General features: G+C 36.4%; 1 protein-coding gene across 1 annotated transcript; it reads left to right on the top strand.

Moving 5' to 3' along the window:
- The first annotated feature begins 14119 nt into the window (after positions 1-14119).
- LOC127843999 (protein ABHD15-like) lies at positions 14120-18586 on the top strand. Its single transcript, XM_052373967.1, has one exon. The coding sequence runs from the start codon at positions 14679-14681 to the stop codon at positions 15888-15890; it is 1212 nt and encodes a 403-aa protein (XP_052229927.1). The 5' UTR covers positions 14120-14678; the 3' UTR covers positions 15891-18586.
- The last annotated feature ends 3915 nt before the right edge of the window (positions 18587-22501 follow it).

Here is a 22501-nt window from a genome sequence, read left to right as displayed (position 1 = left end):
TAACTCACACGTGGAATACTTCTTTATGGCAACAAGACGATTGTAAAGTTCAAGGTGCATAACTCTGTCAGCATTATTTTTAGAGTTTTGCCCCTTTTTACGCCCCCTAATTCGAAAAAGAGAGGGGGACTCTTGTTTTTGGCCTGTCTGTCATTCTGTCCCAAAACTTTTACCTTGGTTAAAGTTTGATAACTTTTGCAATATTAAAGATAGCAACCTCATATTTGGCATGCATGTGTATCTCATGGAGCTGCACATTCTGAGTGGTGAAAAGTCAAGGTCAATGTCATCCTTCAAGGTCGAAGGTCAAATATCATTGTATTTTTCTTTCCTAAAACTTTACCTTCATTAAATGGTCATAAATTTTTTAATATTGAAGATAGCAACTTGATATTTGGCATGCATGTGTATCTCATGAAGCTGCACATTGTGAGTGGTGAAAGGTCAAGGTAATCCTTCAAGGTCAAAAGTAAAAAAATACAAACCAAGGGAAGTAATAAGCTTTAAAAGGGAAATATTTTCTAAACCTGTCAAATGATATATTGAAATTTTATTTCAAAGCAGCGCAATAGGGGGCATTGTGTTTCTTACAAACACATCTCTTGTCATACTTATAAAATTGACAATTTGGTTAAGTTATGTGTTTGGGTCCACATTTTAGCTCACCTGAGCACAACGTGATCGCCTTTTGTCCGTCGTCCGTTGTCAACATTTTGCCTTGTGAACACTCTAGAGGCCACATTTATTGTCCGATCTTCCATGAAACTTGGTAAGAACATTTTTCCCATTAGGTCATGCTAGGTTAGAGACCATGTCACTTGGTAAAAAAAAAGAAAAACCTTGTGAACACTGTAGAAGTCACATTTGATGCCCAATCTTCATGTTACTTTGTCAAAATGTTTGTCTAAATGATATGTTGGTTGAGTTCAAAAATGGTTCCGGTCCGTTGAAAAACATGGCTACCAGGGGGCGGAGCAGTATTCCTTAAATGGCTATAGAGAAACCTTGTGAACACTCTAGTAGTCACAATTTGTGCTCAATCATCATAAAACTTGGTCAAAACATTGGTTTCATTATTATGTTCGGACGAGTTCGAAAATGGTCCAGACCGGTGAAAAAACATGGCCGCCAGGGGGGGGGGGCAGTTTTCTCTATATGTACATAGTGAAAACGTGAACACTCTTGAAGTCACATTTTTGGTCCAATATTCTTGTAATTTGGTCAGAACATTTCTGGATATGACGGTTGAGTTCGAAAATAGTTTGGATCGGTAAAAAAACATGGCCGCAAGAGGGAGAGGGTCATTTTCCTTATATTTATATAGTAAAAAAAGCTTGTGAACACTGTAGAAGTCACATTTTGTGTCTAATCATCATAAAAATATTCTAAACATCAATTTTATAGATATCTCGGACGAGTTTGAAAATGGTCATGATGGGTGGAAAAACATTGCCCCCAGGGGGTGGGGCAGTTTTCTCTATATGTATATTATGAAAACATGTAAACAGTCAAGAAGACACATTTTTTGCCCAATTTTCATGAAATTTTGTCAGAACATATGTTTTCTGGATACGACAGTTGAGTTCGAAAATGGTTTGGATCAGTTAAACAAACATGGCCACCAGGGGGGTCTTTTTCCTTATATTTATATAGTAAAAAAGCTTTTTAACACTATAGTTTCCTTATTTTCTGGCAGTTTTGTCTGAGCTTTCCTCTTCCTTCCTGCTGGTTTACCTCTTCCAGACATTTTGTGATGCTTTTGTTATATAACTAAGAAATATCTCTGCAGATTAATGTAGATTTTTTAATTTCGATTTTTTCTGTAGGTTTAATCCTTGGAATCCAATGCCAGAAAGGAAGTGATCTCAGAACTTTCTATTATAGAATGGACAGTAACTCGTACTCAGGAATTTGAGAGAACTCTTTATTCATCAACATACTAGTATGCTCAAGATAGTCTCCCTTGAAGGGTCCACATTTCTGCTAAAATAAACTGGGTTTTATTGTTTAATACAATAACACACATTATCAAAGATTTGTGTTTTAAAACGGATTTATTGATTTTGGAAATATAATTGCAAGGTGAGACTGAAAATAGTTCATTATTGTTTATAAACAAAGCTCTCTTGTGAATACTTTTAGTCACATTTTTAGTTCAATCTGAATGACACTTGCTGAGTGCAAATGCTGTTATCATATCTTGATTTAGTTTACTCGATTAGTTTTAATAATATCATCTTCACACATGGTTACAATCTTTATGAGTATAATATTTTTTGCTCATGGTGAACTTTTGTGATCACCTTTTGTCAATTGTCTGTCTTCCGTTGTGCATCATGAATATTTGCCTTGTAAACACTGTAGCGGCCACATTTATTGTCGCATCTTCATGAAACTTTGTCAGAAGATTTGTCCCACTGATATCTTGGACGAGTTAAAAAAATGGTTCAGGTCTGTTGAAAAACATGGCCGCAAGGGGGCCATTTGTTGTTTGTTCTTAATGAAACTTGGTTATAACATTTGTTCCATTGATATCTTGGTCTGCAAAAAACAGGTCATTTTTTTTTCTCAGGTGAGCGACTGTGGGCCTTTCAGGCCCTCTTGTTTCCTAATGTATCAAAGCTATTGCTTTCATGCTTGCAACACTTACTATCATATGGGGACTGTGCAGGCAAAGTTATGTAACTCTGACTTGCATTTTGACAGAATTATGGCCCCTTTATACTTAGAAAATTGATAATTTTGTGAAGTTTTGTGTTTTGGTCCATTTTACTCCTAATGTATCATAGCTATTGCTTTCAGGCTTGGATCACTCGCTCACTATCATAAGGGGGCTGTACAGGACAAGTTGCATAACTCTGGTTGGCATTTTTGAGGTCATTATGGCCCTTTTTCGACTTAGTAACTTTGAATATTTTGTTAAATTTTGTGTTTAGATGCACTTTACTTCTAAAGTATCAAGGCAATTGCCTTCAGACTTCAAATACTTTTTTACTATCATGAGGGTACTGTACCTGGCCAGTTGAATTTGACCTTGACCTTTGAATGACCTTGAATCTCAAGGTCAAATAAATAAATTTGGCTTAAATTGCTATTCTTTATTTAGGATCAGATTTTATTCATACTTTGACATACAACAATGGACTCCGCCCAAACCACCCCCACGCCCCACCCCAGAATTCCCCACCCCCGAAAAAAAATCATGAAACAAATGACCACACCCCCACATTATTACCCCTCTCCACCTCCAACACACATAAAGAATTATTTTTTAAACATGTTAAAAAAAATTAAAAAAAATATTTTTATTATTTTATATTTGAAAGACCGTCCAACCATCCCACCAAAGCTATTGCTGTCAAACTTGAAATATAATTTTATTAGTTTATTTTATGTCTTTACAATTGTTCAATAGATTGTTTAAAATAGACCTGAACTCAGAATCGTCTATAATGTACCACTTCTTTAAAACATAAGCGATCAATATGTTTCAATTATGGTCCTCTTCCAGTTAGAATAATACTATATTACCTTGACTTTATTGTATTTGAACAATTTCCCAATGATGGCTTACGTTATACTGTCAAGCATGCGCTCGAAAAGTCGAGCACGCTGTATTCTGACAGCTCTTGTCATGTTTGTGTTCTTCCAGTAATATTTATTTATATACTTCGTACGTAAATACATAAACATTAGGCATTCCAGTAAAAAATAAAATTCGTCCTCAAGAACGTTACAGTGTTTGCATTTTCTGTTTTGAAACGGTATCTATTTAGGAGTGTGCCATCTCCCTGCTTCCACTTCAAGTCTATGGGCAGATACACTAAAACGAGTTAAAGCAATTCTACATTTTGACACATTTACTGAATTTAACTATGGTTGGAACTTAAAGCTATAGTAAAGGCTATAACTTCTACCTCTGGTCGTGTTTTGTATTTCAATTTACCAGGTTTGCAAAAACATATCAGATATTCTTTGTTTAGCTGTGGACAAAAATATATAAATATCTCTTACACCTTGAAAAAGCCATACTTCACTAAATCCTAGTCTGTCTACTAATTTCTTGAGAGATTTTTTCGGAACATATATCCTGATCATGTAATAACATATCATAAACGTTTTTTATGTACTTGACCTTATCAGATTGTAATATTGTAAACCGGTACTTTAAAACACAGATGATACGCTTATTTATTATCGACACCCTTCCCGGTTCTTCATAAACACAATTATTTTGTGTTCGCAACCTCACACCTAAAACTTGTTTACAGTATCATATATGTATTCGTTCTATCTGAACACTATTATTTAACCCCATGCTTCACAGCCATAGCTTAGAATAGGCTCAACAAGTTTATTAAAAAGCTCAAGTCTATGATTTACTGATATGTCTGGGTATTTAACAAAATCTGCCTTCAAGTTGTAAATTGCTTAAAAAGAGTATTTCATGAGAGTGCGTCATATGTTAATGAAAAAGATCTATATTAACAATTTAACCATGTACCCCTAATTTTATCAATTTATACCATATTATATCTCTAATTATTAAGTCAAATGCCTTCCTAAAGTCGACAAATGCTGTGTATAGTTTGTATGCCCCTCTTCTAAATGTACGTAGACCAGTTCGTTTCCGATCAATAACTTGTCAAAAAAATTACCGATTATCTTGAAACTCCACATGTACATTGGCCTTGAACAGTAGATGACCCCTATATAAATTGGGGTCACTAGGTCAAAGGTCAAGGTCACTATAACACCCAGTGTGAAAATCGTTTCTGATCAACAACTCCTCAAAAAATTGACCGATTGGCTTGATAATTGACATGTACATTGGCCTTGGACGGTAGATGACACCTATTTAAATTGGGGTTAATAGGTCAAAGGTCAATGTCACTATCTCAGTAAGTGTGAAAATCGTTTCCGATCAATAACTCGTCAACAAATTGCCCGATTGGCTTGATACTTCACTTGTGCATTTGCCTTGGAGAGTAGATGACCCATATTGAAATTGGGGTCAGTAGTTCAAAGGTCAAGGTCACTAAAACACTAAGGGTGTATAGTTTTCGATCTATAACTCAACGAATTGACCGATTGGCTTGATACTACACATGTGCATTAGCCATGGACAATAGATGACCACTGTTGAAATTTGGATCACTGGATCAAAGGTCAAGGTCACTATCACACTATGTATGAAAATCAATTTCGATCAATAACTTGTCAACCAATTGACCGATTGGCTTGATACTTCACATGTGTATTGGCCTTGGACAGTAGATTTCCCCTATTGAAATTGGGGTCACTAGGTCAAGGTCACTGTTACACATTAAGAGTAAAATCTTTTCCGATCAATAACTCGTCAACTGATTCACCGATTGATTTGACACTTCCCATGTGCATTGGCATTGGACAGTAGATGACCCCTATTGAAATTGGGGTTACAAAGCCAAAGGTCAATCACACTGTTACACACTTAGTGTTAGATCGTTTCTCATGAATAACTTTTCATCTGATTCACCGATTGGCTTGATACTGCCCATGTGCATTGGCCGTGGACAGTAGATGCCCCGTATTGATATTGGGGTCACTAGGCCCAAGGTCAAGGTCACTGTTACACACTAAGTGTGAAATCGTTTCCCAAAAATAGCTCGTCAACTGATTCACCGGTTGGCTTGATACTTCATATGTGCATTGGCCTTGGACAGTTGATTACCCTTATTGAAATTGGAGTCACTAGGTCAAAGGTCAAGGTCACAGTTACACACTTAGTTTGAAATCTTTCCGATCAATAACGCATCAACTGATTCACCGATTGGCTTGATACTTCCCATGCGCATTGGTCTTGGGCAGTAGATGACCCTTACCAAAATTGGTGTCACTGGGTCAAAGGTCATGGTCACTGGCACAATAAGTGGGAAAAGCGTTTCTGATCAATAACTCATCAACGAATGACCGATTTGCTTGATACGTAACAAGCGAATTGGCCTTGTACAGTAGATGACCCCTATTGAAATTGGGGTCACTAGTTAAAAGCCCTGTTTGGAGAGGGGCATATATCTCCGATCGCGGAACACTTGTTTGTTTTGATTCAAAATATGCGCAATAATACCCTGCAGTACACAAATATTGCCAATAGTACCCATACCTTTTCGATATCCGGCTTGAGTTTCTATATAAACTTTATTGCCCCCCCATACGTTCAATCGACTATCAACTATTTTAATAAATAATTTTCCATTAGTACTTAACAATGTTATTCCTCTATAATTACTCGGGTCTTCTAAATCCCCCTTCTTATGCAGCGGAACAAGTAGTACCTCGCTCCAAGTTTCTGGAAAATAACCTTTATCAAACATTTAATTAAAAAGTAAATATAATTCCCTCAGAAAGTGTTCATTTCTAACAACGTGTTTAACACACTACTATAAATGTAATCAGGACCAGCAGATTTTCAATTTTTAGCTCACCTGATCACAACGTGCTCATGGTGAGCTTTTGTGATCGCTTTTTGTCCGTCGTGCGTCGTCCGTCATCAACATTTTGCCTTGTTACCACTCTAGAGGCCACATTTATTGTCTGATCTTCATGAAACTTGGTAAGAACATTTGTCCCATTAATACCTCGACTGAGTTCGAAACTGGGTCATGCTGGGTCAAAAACTAGGTCACTAGGGGGCGGGGCAGTATTCCTTATATGGCTATAGAGAAACCTTGTGGACACTCTAGAAGTCACAATTTTGGCCCAATTATCATGAAACTTGGTCAAAACATTGGTTTCATTGATATCTCGGACGAGTAAGAAAATGGTCCAGATCGGTGAAAAAACATGCCCGCCAGAGGGCGGGGCAGTTTTTTCTATATGTATATAGTGAAAACATGGGAACACTCTAGAAGTCACATTTTTGGTCCAATGTTCATAAAATTTGGTCAGAACATGTGTTTTATACCCCCATCACTGGTAATGGGGGCTATATAGGAGTCACTTTTTCGGTCTGTCCCAAAATTTCATCCGATCTTCATTAAACTTGGTCACTAGTTGTATCTCGATGTTGTCTAGGTCTAGTTTGAATATGGGTCATGCCAGGTCAAAAACTAGGACACTGGGTCACTTAGTATGTTTTAAACCGAAAGTTTGTCCGGACCATAACTATGTCATTTATCGTTAGATTTTAAAATGACTTGGTACATTTGTTCACCATCATGGGACGATGTGTCGTGTGAAAAAAGTACGTTGATATCTCCAATGTCAAGGTCACACTCGGAGTTTAAAGGTCTAATGCTTGTCCGGGCCATAACTGTGTCATTTATGGTGAGATTTTAAAATCATTTGGAAAATTTGTTCACCATCATTGGACGGTGTGTCGCGCGGAAGAATTACGTAGATATCTCGAAGGTCAAGGTCACACTTTGAGTTCAAAGATCATAAATTAGCTTGTCCGGGCCATAACTATGTCATTCATTGTAAGATTTTAAAATCATTGGCACATTTGTTCACCATCATTGGACGGTGTGTTGCGCGAAAGAATTACGTAGATATCTTCAAGGTCAAGGTCACACATAAAGTTCAAAGGTAAAAAATTGCCATAAATGAGTTTGTCCGGGCCATAACTATGTTTTTCATAGTGAGAATTTAAAATCATTTGGCACGTTTGTTCACCATCATTGGCCGGTGTGTCGCGCGAAAGAAATACATCGATATCTCCAAGGTCAAGGTCACACTTTGAGTTCAAAGGTAAAAAATGGCCATAAATGAACTTGTCCGGGTTAAACTATGCCGTTCATTGTTAGATTTAAAAATCATTTGGCAAATGTGTTCACCATCATTGGACAGTGTTTCGCGCGAAAGAATTACGTCGACAACTCCAAGGTCAAGGTCAAACTTTGAGTTCAAAGGTCAAAAATTGCCATAAATGAGCTTGTCCAGGCCGTAACTATGTTGTTCATTTTGAGATTTTAAAATCATTTGGCACATTTGTTCATCAACATTGGACGGTGTGTCGCGCGAAAGAATTACGTCGATATCTCCAAGGTCAATGTCACACTTTGAGTTCAAACGTCAAAAATGGCCATACATGAGCTTGTCCGGGTCATAACTATGTCGTTTATTGTGAGATTTTAAAATCATGTGGCAATTTTTTTCACCATCATTGGACGGTGTGTCGCGCATAAGAATTACGTCGATATCTCCAAGGTCAAGGTCACACTTTTAGTTCAAAGATCAAAAATGGCAATAAATGATCTTGTCTTGACCATAACTATGTCATTCATTGTGAGATTTTAAAACGACTCTGTACATTAATTTTGTTCACAGTCATTGAACGGCGTGTCATGTGGAAGAATTCAAGAGTTCAAGGGTCAAAATTGCTATAAATGATAATGGCATAATAATTCTTAAAAATTGCCATAAATTAGATTCTCTTGTTTTGTGATGACAGCATGCAAAATAGTCTGTGTCAATGCGGCACATGGGGGTATACGTCACGTCTGTAACAAAGCTCTAGTTTGGATATGACAGTTGAGTTCGAAAATGGTTCGGATCGGTAAAAAAACATGACCGCTGGGGAGGGGGTCATTTTCCTTATATTTATATAGTAATGACAGCTTTTGAACAATATATATATATAATATATGTCAAGGGAAGTAACTGCAAATGAAAAATTATGTTGATTTGACAGAGTAGTCTCCATTTTTAAAATATTTGTTTTAAGCACAAGAAGATTAAGTGGAATTAGTTATAAATGATAGTTATACATTTTGGAAGATAGCAAACTTTTGAATATGTCTTTTATTGTTTGATGATTCTGTACAATATGGCATTCTTTTGTCAAACAATTAAAGCGAGACTATACGATTTTTTATATGTGTTAAATTGTAATATATTGATAAATACATGTTACAATAACACAAAATAGGCAAGATATTGAAGACGAATTTCATAAAATGCAGCAAAGACAAATTAGCGCCCGAGCCGATGGTGACGAAGATATTTCGTACATATTTTCCTACAATAACCGAAGAATTCGTCTTTTTATTAGAATCGGAGTAGGTGTTCGTGTGTCGTATGAATAGACATCGCTGCAGGAATTTAAAAACAACCATAAAACTAAATGATGATTCACATCGTACATGCATGATATACATTCTGGCGAATTTGACTGTACAGACATTTTCGATTTCTCGCTTATTTCGACATGTTCTTCTTAAGTTTTATTTTAAATTATATTGAAATGTATGGCCTTGTTAACACTCTAGAGGTCACATTTATTTTCCGATCATCATGAAACTTGGTCGGAAGATTGTCCCAATGATATATTGGATGAGTTCGAAAATGGTTTTTGTTCCTTTAAAAACAAGGCCACCAGGGGCGGGGAATTTTTCCTTATATGGCTATATATGGCTTTAGTAAAACCTTGTTAACACTCTAGAGGCCACATTTATTGTTCAATCTTCATGAAATTTGGTCAGAAGATTGGTCTCGATGATATCTTGAATGAGTTCGAAAATAATTATGTTTGCTTGAAAAACATGGCTTCCAAAATGATATCTTGGATGAGTTCGAAAATAATTATGTTTGCTTGAAAAACATGGCTTCCAATTGGGCGGGGCATTTTTCCCTATACGGCTATAGTAAAATCTTGTTAACACTCTAGTTTTATTAAATTCAGTTGCCCGATGTTCATGAAATTTGGTTAGAACATTTGTGTCCTGTGTAGTAAAGTTTGGTTTTATTATGTCAGTATTATGTACCATTAACTGTTTTATTTAAATGTCTCCTACCGGTTTCACCGGAGGGGACTTATGGTTTAAGATCCGTCCGTCCGTCACACTTTTCTGGATCCGGCGATAACTTTCAAAGTTCTTAATATTTTTTCATGAAACTTGAAAAATGGATAGTTGGCAATATGGACATTATGCACGTCATTTCATTTTGTTCCTACGTCAAAAATTTTGGTTGCTATGGCAACAAATAGACTAGAAATACTGCTGAAAATGGTGGTTTTCTGGATCCTGCGAAAACTTTAAAAGTTCTTTATATTTTGTTATGAAACTTGCAACATGGATAGATGGCAATATGGACATTATGCACGTCATTTCATTTCGTTCCTACGTCAAAAATTGTGGTTGCTATGGCAACCAAAAAAACTGAAAATGGTGGAATTTCTGACAATGGTGGAGCCGGTAGGGAACAATATTGCTTGACAATGGCCTTGTTTTTCATAACACAGAATTTTCTTAATTAACAACTGTTTTAGTCATTTTTACAAGTTTATGGTAAGCTAAGAGAAAGCTGAAATGAAGACAACATGTACACAATTTTGCAGTATCTATCTCCATTGTTTAACCTGCTGAGTCATATTTCCCATTCTATTTTTAGTTCTGCTCTAGAATTTGTTAGACCCCAGATATTGATCATTGCAGTGTGTAACTTTTTACCACTCAGCTTACTGACCTTCTCACTGTGCTGTATGCCAGATGTTAATATTAGTGGTCAGTTATAAAAGCCGGTTGAGGTTACGCATGCGCAATTAATTTCCTTCTATATTACATATAAAATAGTTGAAGTTCGATATCAATTTTTATCATGATCAAGCGCATACCCACTTTATCATCATACATCATTGAAAAGATAAATGCATAATCTTTTGAAAAAAAAAAGCATGTCATTAAAGTCTATGTGTGCTAACTCAAAATATTTACCTTAGAATAGGCAAACCGGTTTTGACAGCTGTGCAGACAACCATTTTGGGCTCAAATAGTATGACCTACTTTTAAAGCGGGGAACCATCAACACAAAAAGTAGAGCACAAAAATGGCTTATTTTCTTATTGCTTACAAATATACCTTCAAGTTGATACCAAAACTAACCATTTGCAATGTATTTTACAATACCTAGGCAGCATGCACTCAACAATGTGTGCTAAGTATCAAACTGACTGCATGTAACCCTAAAAACAGGAGTTCCGGTTTGGGGTTATGTGACCTTGAACCGTTTGATATATTTTATATCACAGTGGGAGTATTTAATGCATGTTTTAACAATTAACAACAAATATGTAATTTAAATGGGAACTTCATATCAAAACAAGATTCCATAATGATTCACTCTATATAATCATATGTAAGATATGTTAGCAAATATCAAATGGATAGTCTATGAAAACAATAAGGAAATAATTTCAATTATAAGTTTCTGGAGATAAAAAAACACATTCAGAATAATCTTCAAAATCAAGATTTACCTTTTTTCCGGTAATGAATGATACACAATATTAATGAAATAAAATTTAAAATTGATACATTTTCATTTTTCTAAATTGTTTAGTGTAAAACAGCCTACTGTTGAATAATATGTTTATAAAATGATTCAAGTAAACGGCAATACCTTTACCGAATTGAATTACAACCAGTCAGCAGTGTCATCCTGACCGGAAATAAGCGATTGTGGAATAAATATTTCCGCATTACATAAGTGCTCACAAAGTTACATAACTCGTAACCATCCCGTCACCAGTTCACGCGCGTAAGTAAACGAGACCGCACTACCACACCTGGATACGACATTTGAGTTCGGAAATGGTTTGGATCTATAAAAAAAAACATGGCCGCCAGGGGCGGGGTCTTTTTCCTTATATTTATATAGTAAAAAAGCTTGTGAACACTCTAGAAGTCACAAATTTTACTTAATCATCATAAAATTTTGTCAAAACATTAGTTATGTGGATGTCTCGGACGAGTTTGGAAACCGCCGTGATAAGTGGAAAAGCATGGGCACCAGGCAGTGGGGCAGTTTTCTTTATATGTATATAGTGAAAACATGTGAACAGTCTAGAAGACATTATCTTCGTGAAATTTGGACATATCTTGGAAGAGTTCAAAAATGGTTCAGCTCTGTTAAAAAAAACATGGCCGCCAGAGGGCCATTTGTTGTCATTCTTCATGAAACTTGGTTTGGACATTTGTTTCATTGATATATTTGGCTGCAAAGAACAGGTCATTTCTTTTTATCTCAGGTGAGCGACTCTGGGACTTTCAGGCCCTCTTGTTTAAAGATGTAAATGCCTTTTTAAAGTCGTCTTTTGTTATTTCAATATTTAAATCATCAAACATTAACTGCAATTCCTCGTTAAGATATCTTTCATTATAATACAAAATGTCTTCATCTGGCTGATAAAAATGTGTGTCTGGATCATTAATGGATTTAAAATATCGGAAAAATCATCAGTCTTTAATATATCTGACTTGCAAGGCTTTACCGATGCCTTTAATAACTTCCAATATTTTAATGTCCCCCACCCACTATAGTGGGGGACATATTGTTTTTGCCCTGTCTGTTGGTCTGTACGTTGGTATGTTGGTCTGTTTGCTCCAACTTTAACATTTGCAATAACTTTTTCAATATTCAAGATAGCAACTTGATATTTGGCATGCATGTGTATCTCATGGAGCTGCACATTTTGAGTGGTGAAAGGTCAAGGTCATCCTTCAAGGTCAGAGGTCAAATATATGTGGCCAAAATCGCTCATTTTATGAATACTCTTGCAATATTGAAGATAGCAACTTGATATTTGGCATGCATGTGTATCTCATGGAGCCACACATTTTGAGTGGTGAAAGGTCAAGGTCTTTCTTCAAGGTCAGAGGTCAAATATATTTGGCCAAAATCGCTCATTTTATTAATACTTTGGCAATATTGAAGATACCAACTTGATATTTGGCATGCATGTGTATCTCATGGAGCCGCACATTTTGAGTGGTGAAAGGTCAAGGTCATCATTCAAGGTCAGAGGTCAAATATATGTGGCCAAAATCGCTCATTTTATGAATACTCTTGCAATATTGAAGATAGCAACTTGATATTTGGCATGCATGTGTATCTCATGGAGCCACACATTTTGAGTGGTGAAAGGTCAAGGTCTTTCTTCAAGGTCAGAGGTCAAATATATTTGGCCAAAATCGCTCATTTTATTAATACTTTGGCAATATTGTAGATACCAACTTGATATTTGGCATGCATGTGTATCTCATGGAGCCGCACATTTTGAGTGGTGAAAGGTCAAGGTCATCCTTCAAGGTCAGAGGTCAAGTATATGTGGCCAAAATCGCTCATTTTATGAATACTTTGGCAATATTGAAGATACCAACTTAATATTTGGCATACATGTGTATCTCATGGAGCCGCACATTTTGAGTGGTGAAAAGTCAAGGTCATCCTTCAAGGTCAAAGGTAAAAAAAAAATCAAAGCAGCGCAGAAGGGGACATAGTGTTTCTGACAAACACATTTTTCTTGTTTGCATCTAAAAACCGATTATGTTGAAAAATCTTTTTCTGCTCTGAATCATAATTATATTTATTTTATAATAACTAAACTGTAAAGTTGCTCCGGGATTGCACCATCAAAATTCTATTTTAATCCGACCTGTCATTTCTAAATATATTCAAGTTATTATAGAATACAGATTTTGCCCTTGACACTCGTCATTAAACCATCGATTATTTTTTATGTTCACGATGTTTACCTCTAACTTGAGTGTTTATGGTCTTCTTGAATAAAGGTGAACACACATTATCAAATTCAGAACATTTATTTTCTAAATAATTATCTAATGACGCCGAACTATTTGTATGATCGATAGTATTACATATATTGATCAAAGATTGCATAGTTCCTGCATTATATAAAGATTGTATATAAATATCCTTTTTGTCATTATCCCACGTAAATACGTGTGATACTTTATCGCACTCATTTATAGCACTTTAATTAAAACACCAATACTTTTTAACAGAAGTCATGTGAAATTGTACCACACGGTGGTCCGATAATAAATTCGGATCAAGAACTTCAAACTGATCAATACATGAAAATATCAACGGCGAACACATAACCAAATCTATTATACTCGATCCTCGACTCGTTGCACAAGTAAACTTTTCTATTTGACTATCTATCCCTACTATAAATTTGTATTCCGCCACGTTTAACCGGACATACGTCATATATAGCATTTAATGAAATCCACAAACACCGTCGAGGTCGTTTTGTTTTTGCCCAGAATAGTCTATCTCATTCTGAAAAAAAAATGAATAACTTCATCCGCTTTTGAGATACTGTCCCCTTAAGGCACATGTTCAAGGCACTGATTGACATGTTTATTATAATACATTTGTTTATTGCAAATGCTTCAAAATTTGAATAAATAATTGTCACGCGTGCTTATTGAAGGCGGCATAATTTAGCACAAAGAACCCACAGTTTTTGCACACACATCAACATTAATATTAAGTGTCAGATTGAACAACGAGGATTTCATCTCCTAAATATAACAAAACATGAAACCGCATAAGTTTTGAGTGAAAAACTAAGGATATTAAAATATCTGTACGGATTCTTTACCACTTCTGATACACAATTTGCGGTTAAAAGCACGTTCTGGCAGATTAATCTATGATTTTGAAAGCGAATACTATTACTTCAACACGTTATCATTCGGAAGAAGTCATCCTAGCGCTTTTAAGCGGTTTGGTTCGGGATTTATTAAACAGTCATACGTTTCTTTATGACTCGTAGCATAATCATCGCGATTGTGAATAAGCATATGCAAGAACAAGTTTGCGCATACCCATGAATGTTCAATGAAGAGAATAAATATCGTGCTAAGAAGTGAACAAAACTGTTTATGATTTATAGATATAGACCTTGTGTTGCTTGTCAACTGGAAATGGTAATATTGTGTTTATTTTCGTCCTTGAAAAGTTTTATATTGATAATAATACGCTGGGGTCTATGTTTATACGTGGCATGCAAGAGGCCATTTGACTTTTTTCATATGAAGGATATTATTCCGAAACTTCACTCCCGAAAATCGTCGCTTGCGATTCACCTTGTTCGCAGGCGCGGATTCCTTAGCCGCCCTTTCCGGCCACCGTGGTTTCTGCGCAACGGCTATATGCAGACCCTGTTAGGATTGTTAAACACACCGAACGCTGACGTAAGTTTTCGGCGCGAATACATTCGGAGCGGTAAAGGCGTCGTCGCTATTGATTGGTTAGCCATTGACGAGCAAATTGAGCTTCGCAGAAACAGTCCGATTATTCTTATGTTTCCTCGTCTTACCGGCGATGCACTGAGTGTAGCGGCACTCTGTATACAAGCAGCGAAAAGGGGATTCCGACCGGTGGTTTTCAATCGAAGGGGTCATGGAAACAGTCTACTGACGTCACCAAAACTAACTAGTACCGGCGACCCCAGCGATGCGCGGGAAGTGATAACCTACATTTTAGAGTGCTACCCTTTCGTGCCGCTTCTAGGGGTCGGAATTGGGGCCGGATGCGCAACCTTGTTCTCCTATCTGGGAGAGTACGGGTCCTCTTCGCAAATCAAAGCGGCGGTGTGTATTTCCCCGTCGTATGACAACACGGAAAAATTCTTCGAACAAATACCGAAACTGTACGAGCTAATACTTCTCATCAGCTTGAAGCGGATGTTGTTGAATTACTGGAAGGCCTTGCACAAGGTCATTGACATTAAGGCGGTGATTTTGAGGGCATGGACTCTGAAGGAGTTCGACTACCATGTCTACTGCAAGATGTACGGCATAGAGGCGTTCGAAGCGTTCTGGAAACGTAACGACCCGATGCGTGACGTCGACGATATTGCCGTGCCCGTGTTGTGCGTGAACAGCATGGACGATTGCGTTTCGGTGCACGAGAACATTCCACTCGACGTGTTCCGACTGTACCCGAACTTGTTTCTAGTCATGTTGGACAAGGGAGGCCACTGCGCGTTCATGGAGAACGTCAAAGGGACGTCATATGCCGACAACATGACGTTAACTTTCTTAGAAGGAGTTCTTGAGTTTTTCTCGAATTCTAGATACTGGTTTAAGTGACAATCTGTTGAATCGTTTGATAACTAGTATTTATGTTTTACTTGATGTAATATATAAAAGTCATTATCAGCACTTCCTTGAAGTCATTATCACGTTCCTTGATTTAAAAGTATATTCGTTTAAGAGACATGTCTTAAATAACGTTTGATTGGTTATTGAACATGACTATGCGTACGTGAACTGTTCCAATGGCAGTTTATCAGCACTGAATGTCATTAACAAAAAAAAGCACGTGTCTAAGCATGTCATTGTCAATGAGGTTTAACCATTCGTGATTTAAGGTAAGTTACAAGGTGTATAGCATTAAGTCATTATCAGTGGTAAAATGTTTAGTAACGTTTCATCGACAGGTTGTTACAAGGTATAATGAAGTATGTCTTTGTATGTGATATAATGTGTCCCGTATTATACCATTGACATAAATTGTACGTGTCCAGCAATAAGCGATGTTCAGCGACAAAGTGTCTAGCAAACGGTCATTTTCAGTGGCAACATTTCTAGCAAAATGTCATTGTCAGAGGTAAGACGTCAACAACTTACCAGAGACAGTGTCACGATTTCCATCAATAGGTCATTCTCAGTGGTAATTTGTCAAGGAATATGTTACTGGCAAATGGTCATGTGTCTAGCAATATTTATTTTTGTCAGTAGAAAGATGTCGAGCAGTTTCATTGTTTGCTATATGATTTATGTCAATATGTAACTTTGTGTTGTCGATAGAAATTACCACTATGTCTTGCAATATATAACTGACAGTGGTAATGTGTATAGAATCTTATAATTCTCCTTGGTAAAATTCCTGCAATATGTCATAAGCTGTGGCACTGTGTCTAGAAACATGTTTTGGCTGTGGAAGTGCCGAGCATTATTTAATTGTTATTGGTTAAGTCTAAAGCAATATGTTACTGACAGTGACAAGATGTCTTACAATGACAGTGAAAGTGACAATATGTCTAACAATGCTACTCTGATGTGTAGAAATGTGTCATTGATATTAAGTTACACAGTGTCCAGCAATGTCTTGGTCAGTGATTTGATTGCAAGCATGTCATTGCCCGTGTCGAGGCAATATGTGGTTAGGTTTGAAGCAATATGTAATGGTAAGTGGCAAAGTTCCTGGCAATATGTCCCTAGCAATATCAATATTCCCTGCTACATGTTATATATTGTGGATACCTGTGTAATTATATAGCAATCAGTAATTGAAAGTGGTCCGGTATGTCGATAAACAAAAGGAAATGGTATTTTGTTACAATGGTTGTTTGTAATGAACAGTTGTCATGATTGTCAATGAATACACCTGTGTCAATCAGATAAGCTTTGTCTATGCAAACACCACTGTCAATCAGATGAGGCATGTCTATTCATACACCACTGTCAATCAGATTAGGACATGTCTATACATACACCAGTGTCTACCAGATATGGGCATGTCTATACACACACCAGTTTCAATCAAATTAGGACATGTCTATACATACACCTGTGTCAAACAGATTAGGGCAGGTCTATGCATACACCAGTTTGAATCGACTTAGGACATGTCTATACATACACCTGTGTCAATCCGATAAGGGAATGTCTATACATATATCAGTGTCAATCAGATAAGAGCATGTCTATACAGATACCAGTGTAAATCAGATAAGGGCATGTCTATACATACACCTGTGTCAATAGGATTAGGCACCTCTATGCATACACCTGTGTCAATCAGATAAGAAGTATCAGTTGTAGGATGTTATTTATTACTTGTAGTCAGTGGTAAAGTGTGATCTGGTATAAGACATTCTCAGTGGAAAGGCATCTTTAAACATAATAATAAATTGTCAGTGTCAGAGTTAAGGGATTTCTTAGAACAGAACATTGTCACTGTGGGAATGAAATCAATGCATTACATTAATGAATGATAGTATTGAAAGGTTGGTCTAATTTGAACAAATTTCAAATATTTATATTCACATTAAATATTTATTCACACTGTTCCAATTTCAATGACATATATCAACCTTACACTGATGCAAATATATCTTATTGACTTCACATTTACAAACTTTCGTCATTATTTTTTTATAAATTTAGACATATTATTTGGCACATTTTTGTAACCAAAATCATGCACTGTCACTTTTAGAATTATTGATAGAAAAAGCATTAGCAATCACAACAAATTTATTAGCTATGATGGTTTGCATTTGCAAACTAATATTCAGACGTCGACAGAATTAGCACACAATTCCTTGGTACACAAACATCACAAGATTGTATAATGAAAGTGAATTGTCCCTGCAGATAGAGATATAGCCAATGGTTTCTAATATTTGTAATAAGCTACTTAAATTACATTGGCTGCCAAAATTGCTGAGAACATTGCAGAAGTAGTTACTAGTCTAAATAATATGTTGCATTTGAGAAAAAAGGTTTGCTAAAACAAATTATTTTTTCTTAGAACCAACCAAAATTTCAACTTCAATTTAATGAAAAGCTTTTGATGCAAGATCCAAGAATACACTCTGGGAGTTGCATGGGTTAAGTTTCAATGGCACTTCTAGCTACATAGTATTTAAGGTAACACAGATAACCTTTATGTGACCATAAAAGAAGAAACTGCCAACCTGATCTGATATGTCACTTGTGAGACATAAGCCAACTCCAGGAGTTACCATGGTATGAGTGTGCTGAACTTTCATGTCAAATACAAGATATTCCCTATTAAAAACACTAATATACCATGCCAGATTTATTTTGCTTCACCACTTTGGGAAAATTATGTTCTTTTGGCATTAACTACATTAATGATTTTTCTCCAAATGGGGTTTGTGTAACGTACAGGAATGCATATAATAAAAGGAATATTCCACAAGTCCATATTTCCAATAGTATGTATCAGCCGTGTGGATTATGCTGTTTTGCATCACAATCTATGCTCCTCCTCTCCTGTGTAACCTCATATCACAAGCCACTTTGCTGATCAGTTATCCTTGGAACAAAAGTGACTAACATGTTGTCAATAGCAGTTTTTCTGTTGTTTTATACGTTTTAGCTATTTTTGTTGCTTTTTGTGTATAAAATACACTACATTGTAATATCAACTTGTTTGTCTTGTTGAATCTACAAAAATGATGACTTTATAGTTGATTAAGACTAATATATAAACATTGACTGATATTAACACCTATATATATCTCACACCTTAATATCAGGCTGATTTCAGTGCATAGGTAGGGTATTATTGAAAACATATCTAATACAAAACAAAACTGCATTTTCTCAGCCAGGCACAAAAACAAATATCTACGAAGCAGTGTCGGAACAAACACAATTGAACATCCATGTCAGCAATTTGTCAAAATTCGTGACGCATTTTCCATTCGTTCTCAGAAAAAAGTTTTACGTGTGATCATGAGCAATATTCTGGTAAGTTGTCGTTGTTATCCACCAGATACACATTTATTCACAAAATTTAAAGATATTCCGATCTAACTTTTTAGTCTTTTAGCTTAAATTTTAAACGTATTTACTCCTCGTCTGCTCGCACTTTAGCGATATCCCGAAAGGTTACATATCACTATAATAAGTTTAGGCCTAAAACCACAAAATCCGATACCGTTGGATTTTCGTACCACAATCTTACGTAAAAAATCTTTCAGATTCGAAATCAACAAAAAACATTTATAAATTGTCTGCATTATTGATCAAATTTTAAGATATTTGTTGGTTTTCCGTTTTTAGAAGCTGTTCTGCCAAGGCAAGAGCTGGGCATCACACAAGCCATTCTATCCAGCAAAACTGACAGTTTTGGTTTACAGAAATCAACAAAGGAGGGATTCCTGAACTATAAAAATTTCCAAGCTATACACACAGTAATCGTTGAACTTCAACCCAGACAAGCAATTAACTTGCCAGCTGGTGCAACAGGAACTACTCTCCCCGCCCCTCAAGGGTCGGGGGACGGTCATTAAATGGTTTGGTTCACAGTGATTGTAATATAACAAGGGCTGTTTGTAAAACATGCATGCCCCCCATATGGGCTCTAAGTTGTAGTGACAGCCATTTTGTAAATATGTTTTTGTCACTGTGACCTTGACCTTTGACCTAGTGACCTGAAAATCAATAGGGGTCATCTGTGAGTCATGATCAATGTACCTATGAAGTTTCATGATCCTAGCCATAAGCTTTCCTAAGTTATCATCAGGAAACCATTTTACTATTTCGGGTCACTGTGACCTTGACCTTTGACCTAGTGACCTGAAAATCAATAGGGGTCATCTGCCAGTCATGATCAATGTACCTATTAAGTTTCATGATCCTAGGCATAAGCGTTCTTAAGTTATCATCCAGAAACCATTTTACTATTTCGGGTCACCGTGACCTTGACCTTTGACCTAGTGACCTGAAAATCAATAGGGGTCATCTGCTAGTCATGATCAATCTACCTATCAAGTTTCATGATCCTAGGCATAAGGGTTGGGGGGTATAATGTGGGGTGTGGTAATTTATGTTGTTTAAAAAAAAAATTATAATGTGGGGTGTGGTAATTTATAAGAGGTTTAAAAAACCTAGTGACCTGAAAATCAATAGGGGTCGTCTGCGGGTCACGATCAATGAACCTATGAAGTGTCATGTTCCTAGGCAAAAGCGTTCTTGAGTTATCATCCTAAAATCATTTTACTTTTTCGGGTCACCGTGACCTTGACCTTTGACCTTGTGACCTCAAAATCAATAGCAGTCATCTGCAAGTCATGATCAATCTACCTATGAAGTTTCATGATCCCTAGGCGTATGCGTTCTTGAGTTATCATCCGAAAACCATTTTACTATTTCGGGTCACCGTGACCTTGACCTTTGACCTAGTGACCTCAAAATCAATAGGGGGTCATCTGCGAGTCATGATCAATCTACCCATGAAGTTTCATGATCCTAGGCGTATGCGTTCTTGAGTTATAATCCGGAAACCATTTTACTATTTCGGGTCACCGTGACCTTGACCTTTGACCTAGTGACCTCAAAATCAATAGGGGTCATCTGCAAGTCATGATCAATCTACCCATGAAGTTTCATGATCCTAGGCGTATGCGTAACTTCATGATCCTAGACGTATGCGTTCTTGAGTTATCATTCAAAAACCATTTTACTATTTCTGCTCACCGTGACCTTGACCTTTGACCTAGTGACCTCAAAATCAATAGGGGTCATCTGCGAGTCATGATCAATGTACCTATGAAGTTTCATGATCCTAGGCCCAAGCGTTCTTGAGTTATCGTCTGACAACCACCTGGTGGACGGACCGACACACCGACCGACAGACCGACCGACATGAGCAAAGCAATATACCTCCTCTTCTTCGAAGGGGGGCATAAATATGTAAACAGTTAAACATGTTCAAAGCACAGTTAATCGCGTTAAAAATGTTCAATTATTGTTAATTACGTTCAAAATGTTCAGTTTTTAGTCGTTCAAATGAAAGTGTGGATTATGCAGGGTGTTCAAATAATTTGTCAAAAGGTTCATCTGAAGATACAGATACATTTTTGAAATTGTGCTTTACAAACGTTGATTTGTTATCGAATAAAGTTGCAGAACTTGAGGCATTTTTAGACATGGATATATTTGGAATTTGTGAGGTTTTTCCAAAGGCAGCTAATGAAAAACTGAGTATAAATGATCTGAAGTTTACAGACTATGATGTCTTTAGTCCTACTTCGAATGGGAACAGAGGCGTATTGTTTTTAGTAAGAAAATATTTGAAAGCTACTAATGTATGTTCAAAGAAGAGCAACTAAACTAGTGCCATTGGTGGCACATCTACCATACGACCAGAGACTTCGAAAGTTGGGACTTGTCACACTTGAGTACAGAAGGGACAGGGCGGATATGATCCAAATCCAAATCTTTACATAAGCTGGATGATTTAAACTGGGAAAAATTGTTCGATCTGGCTGAGGATAATCTTCGTGGTCATCACTTGAAACTAAGAGGCAAGAATTCCAAAAGTAATTTAAGACTCAACACCTTTAGTAAAAGATCAATTCATTACTGGAACAGTTTGGAAGAATCAACAATAGCTGCCACAAGTGTTAATCAATTTAAATCGTTGCTAAATTCTGAGAAATGGAACATTAAGAAGTTTAACCCGTCTGTAAATTAAGTTAAATTAACAATTAAAATTTACTAAGCGCACTCTAAAGAAGTTTTAACAAAATAGTACATATCAGAGAGAGATTCTAAAGAAGAGACCATTTATCAGAGGGGCCACTACAACATAGCTAAATTACGGCCTAACAGTGTAGGTGTCCAGGTATTATCTGTGGTGATCTTTATTGGTTCTGTTGGTTTACTTGGATGGAACATGTGTGAACTTTTATATAACTTTGAAAAGTCCATATCTGTCGATCTATAAACAAAAATCAGCTATGGTATAATAAGATCAGATGTGCAAACAATGTCAAAGGTATGTTAAATTAACAATTTGAAGGCAATTATGCTGAAAAAATATGAAAGTTCCCATGCAAATTTAAAAAGTGTCTGCCAATAAATGTCAAACTAGTCATACAAAACTTACCACAAGTATGTAAAAGCACTAAGTACCTGTTGTGATCATTTTTAGTAAG

This window comes from Dreissena polymorpha, chromosome 1 (assembly GCF_020536995.1).
Source record: "Dreissena polymorpha isolate Duluth1 chromosome 1, UMN_Dpol_1.0, whole genome shotgun sequence".
NCBI classification, from domain to species: domain Eukaryota; kingdom Metazoa; phylum Mollusca; class Bivalvia; order Myida; family Dreissenidae; genus Dreissena; species Dreissena polymorpha.
The sequence above is the reverse complement of the archived record's forward strand: the minus strand, read 5'-3'. Positions and strand labels throughout refer to the sequence as shown.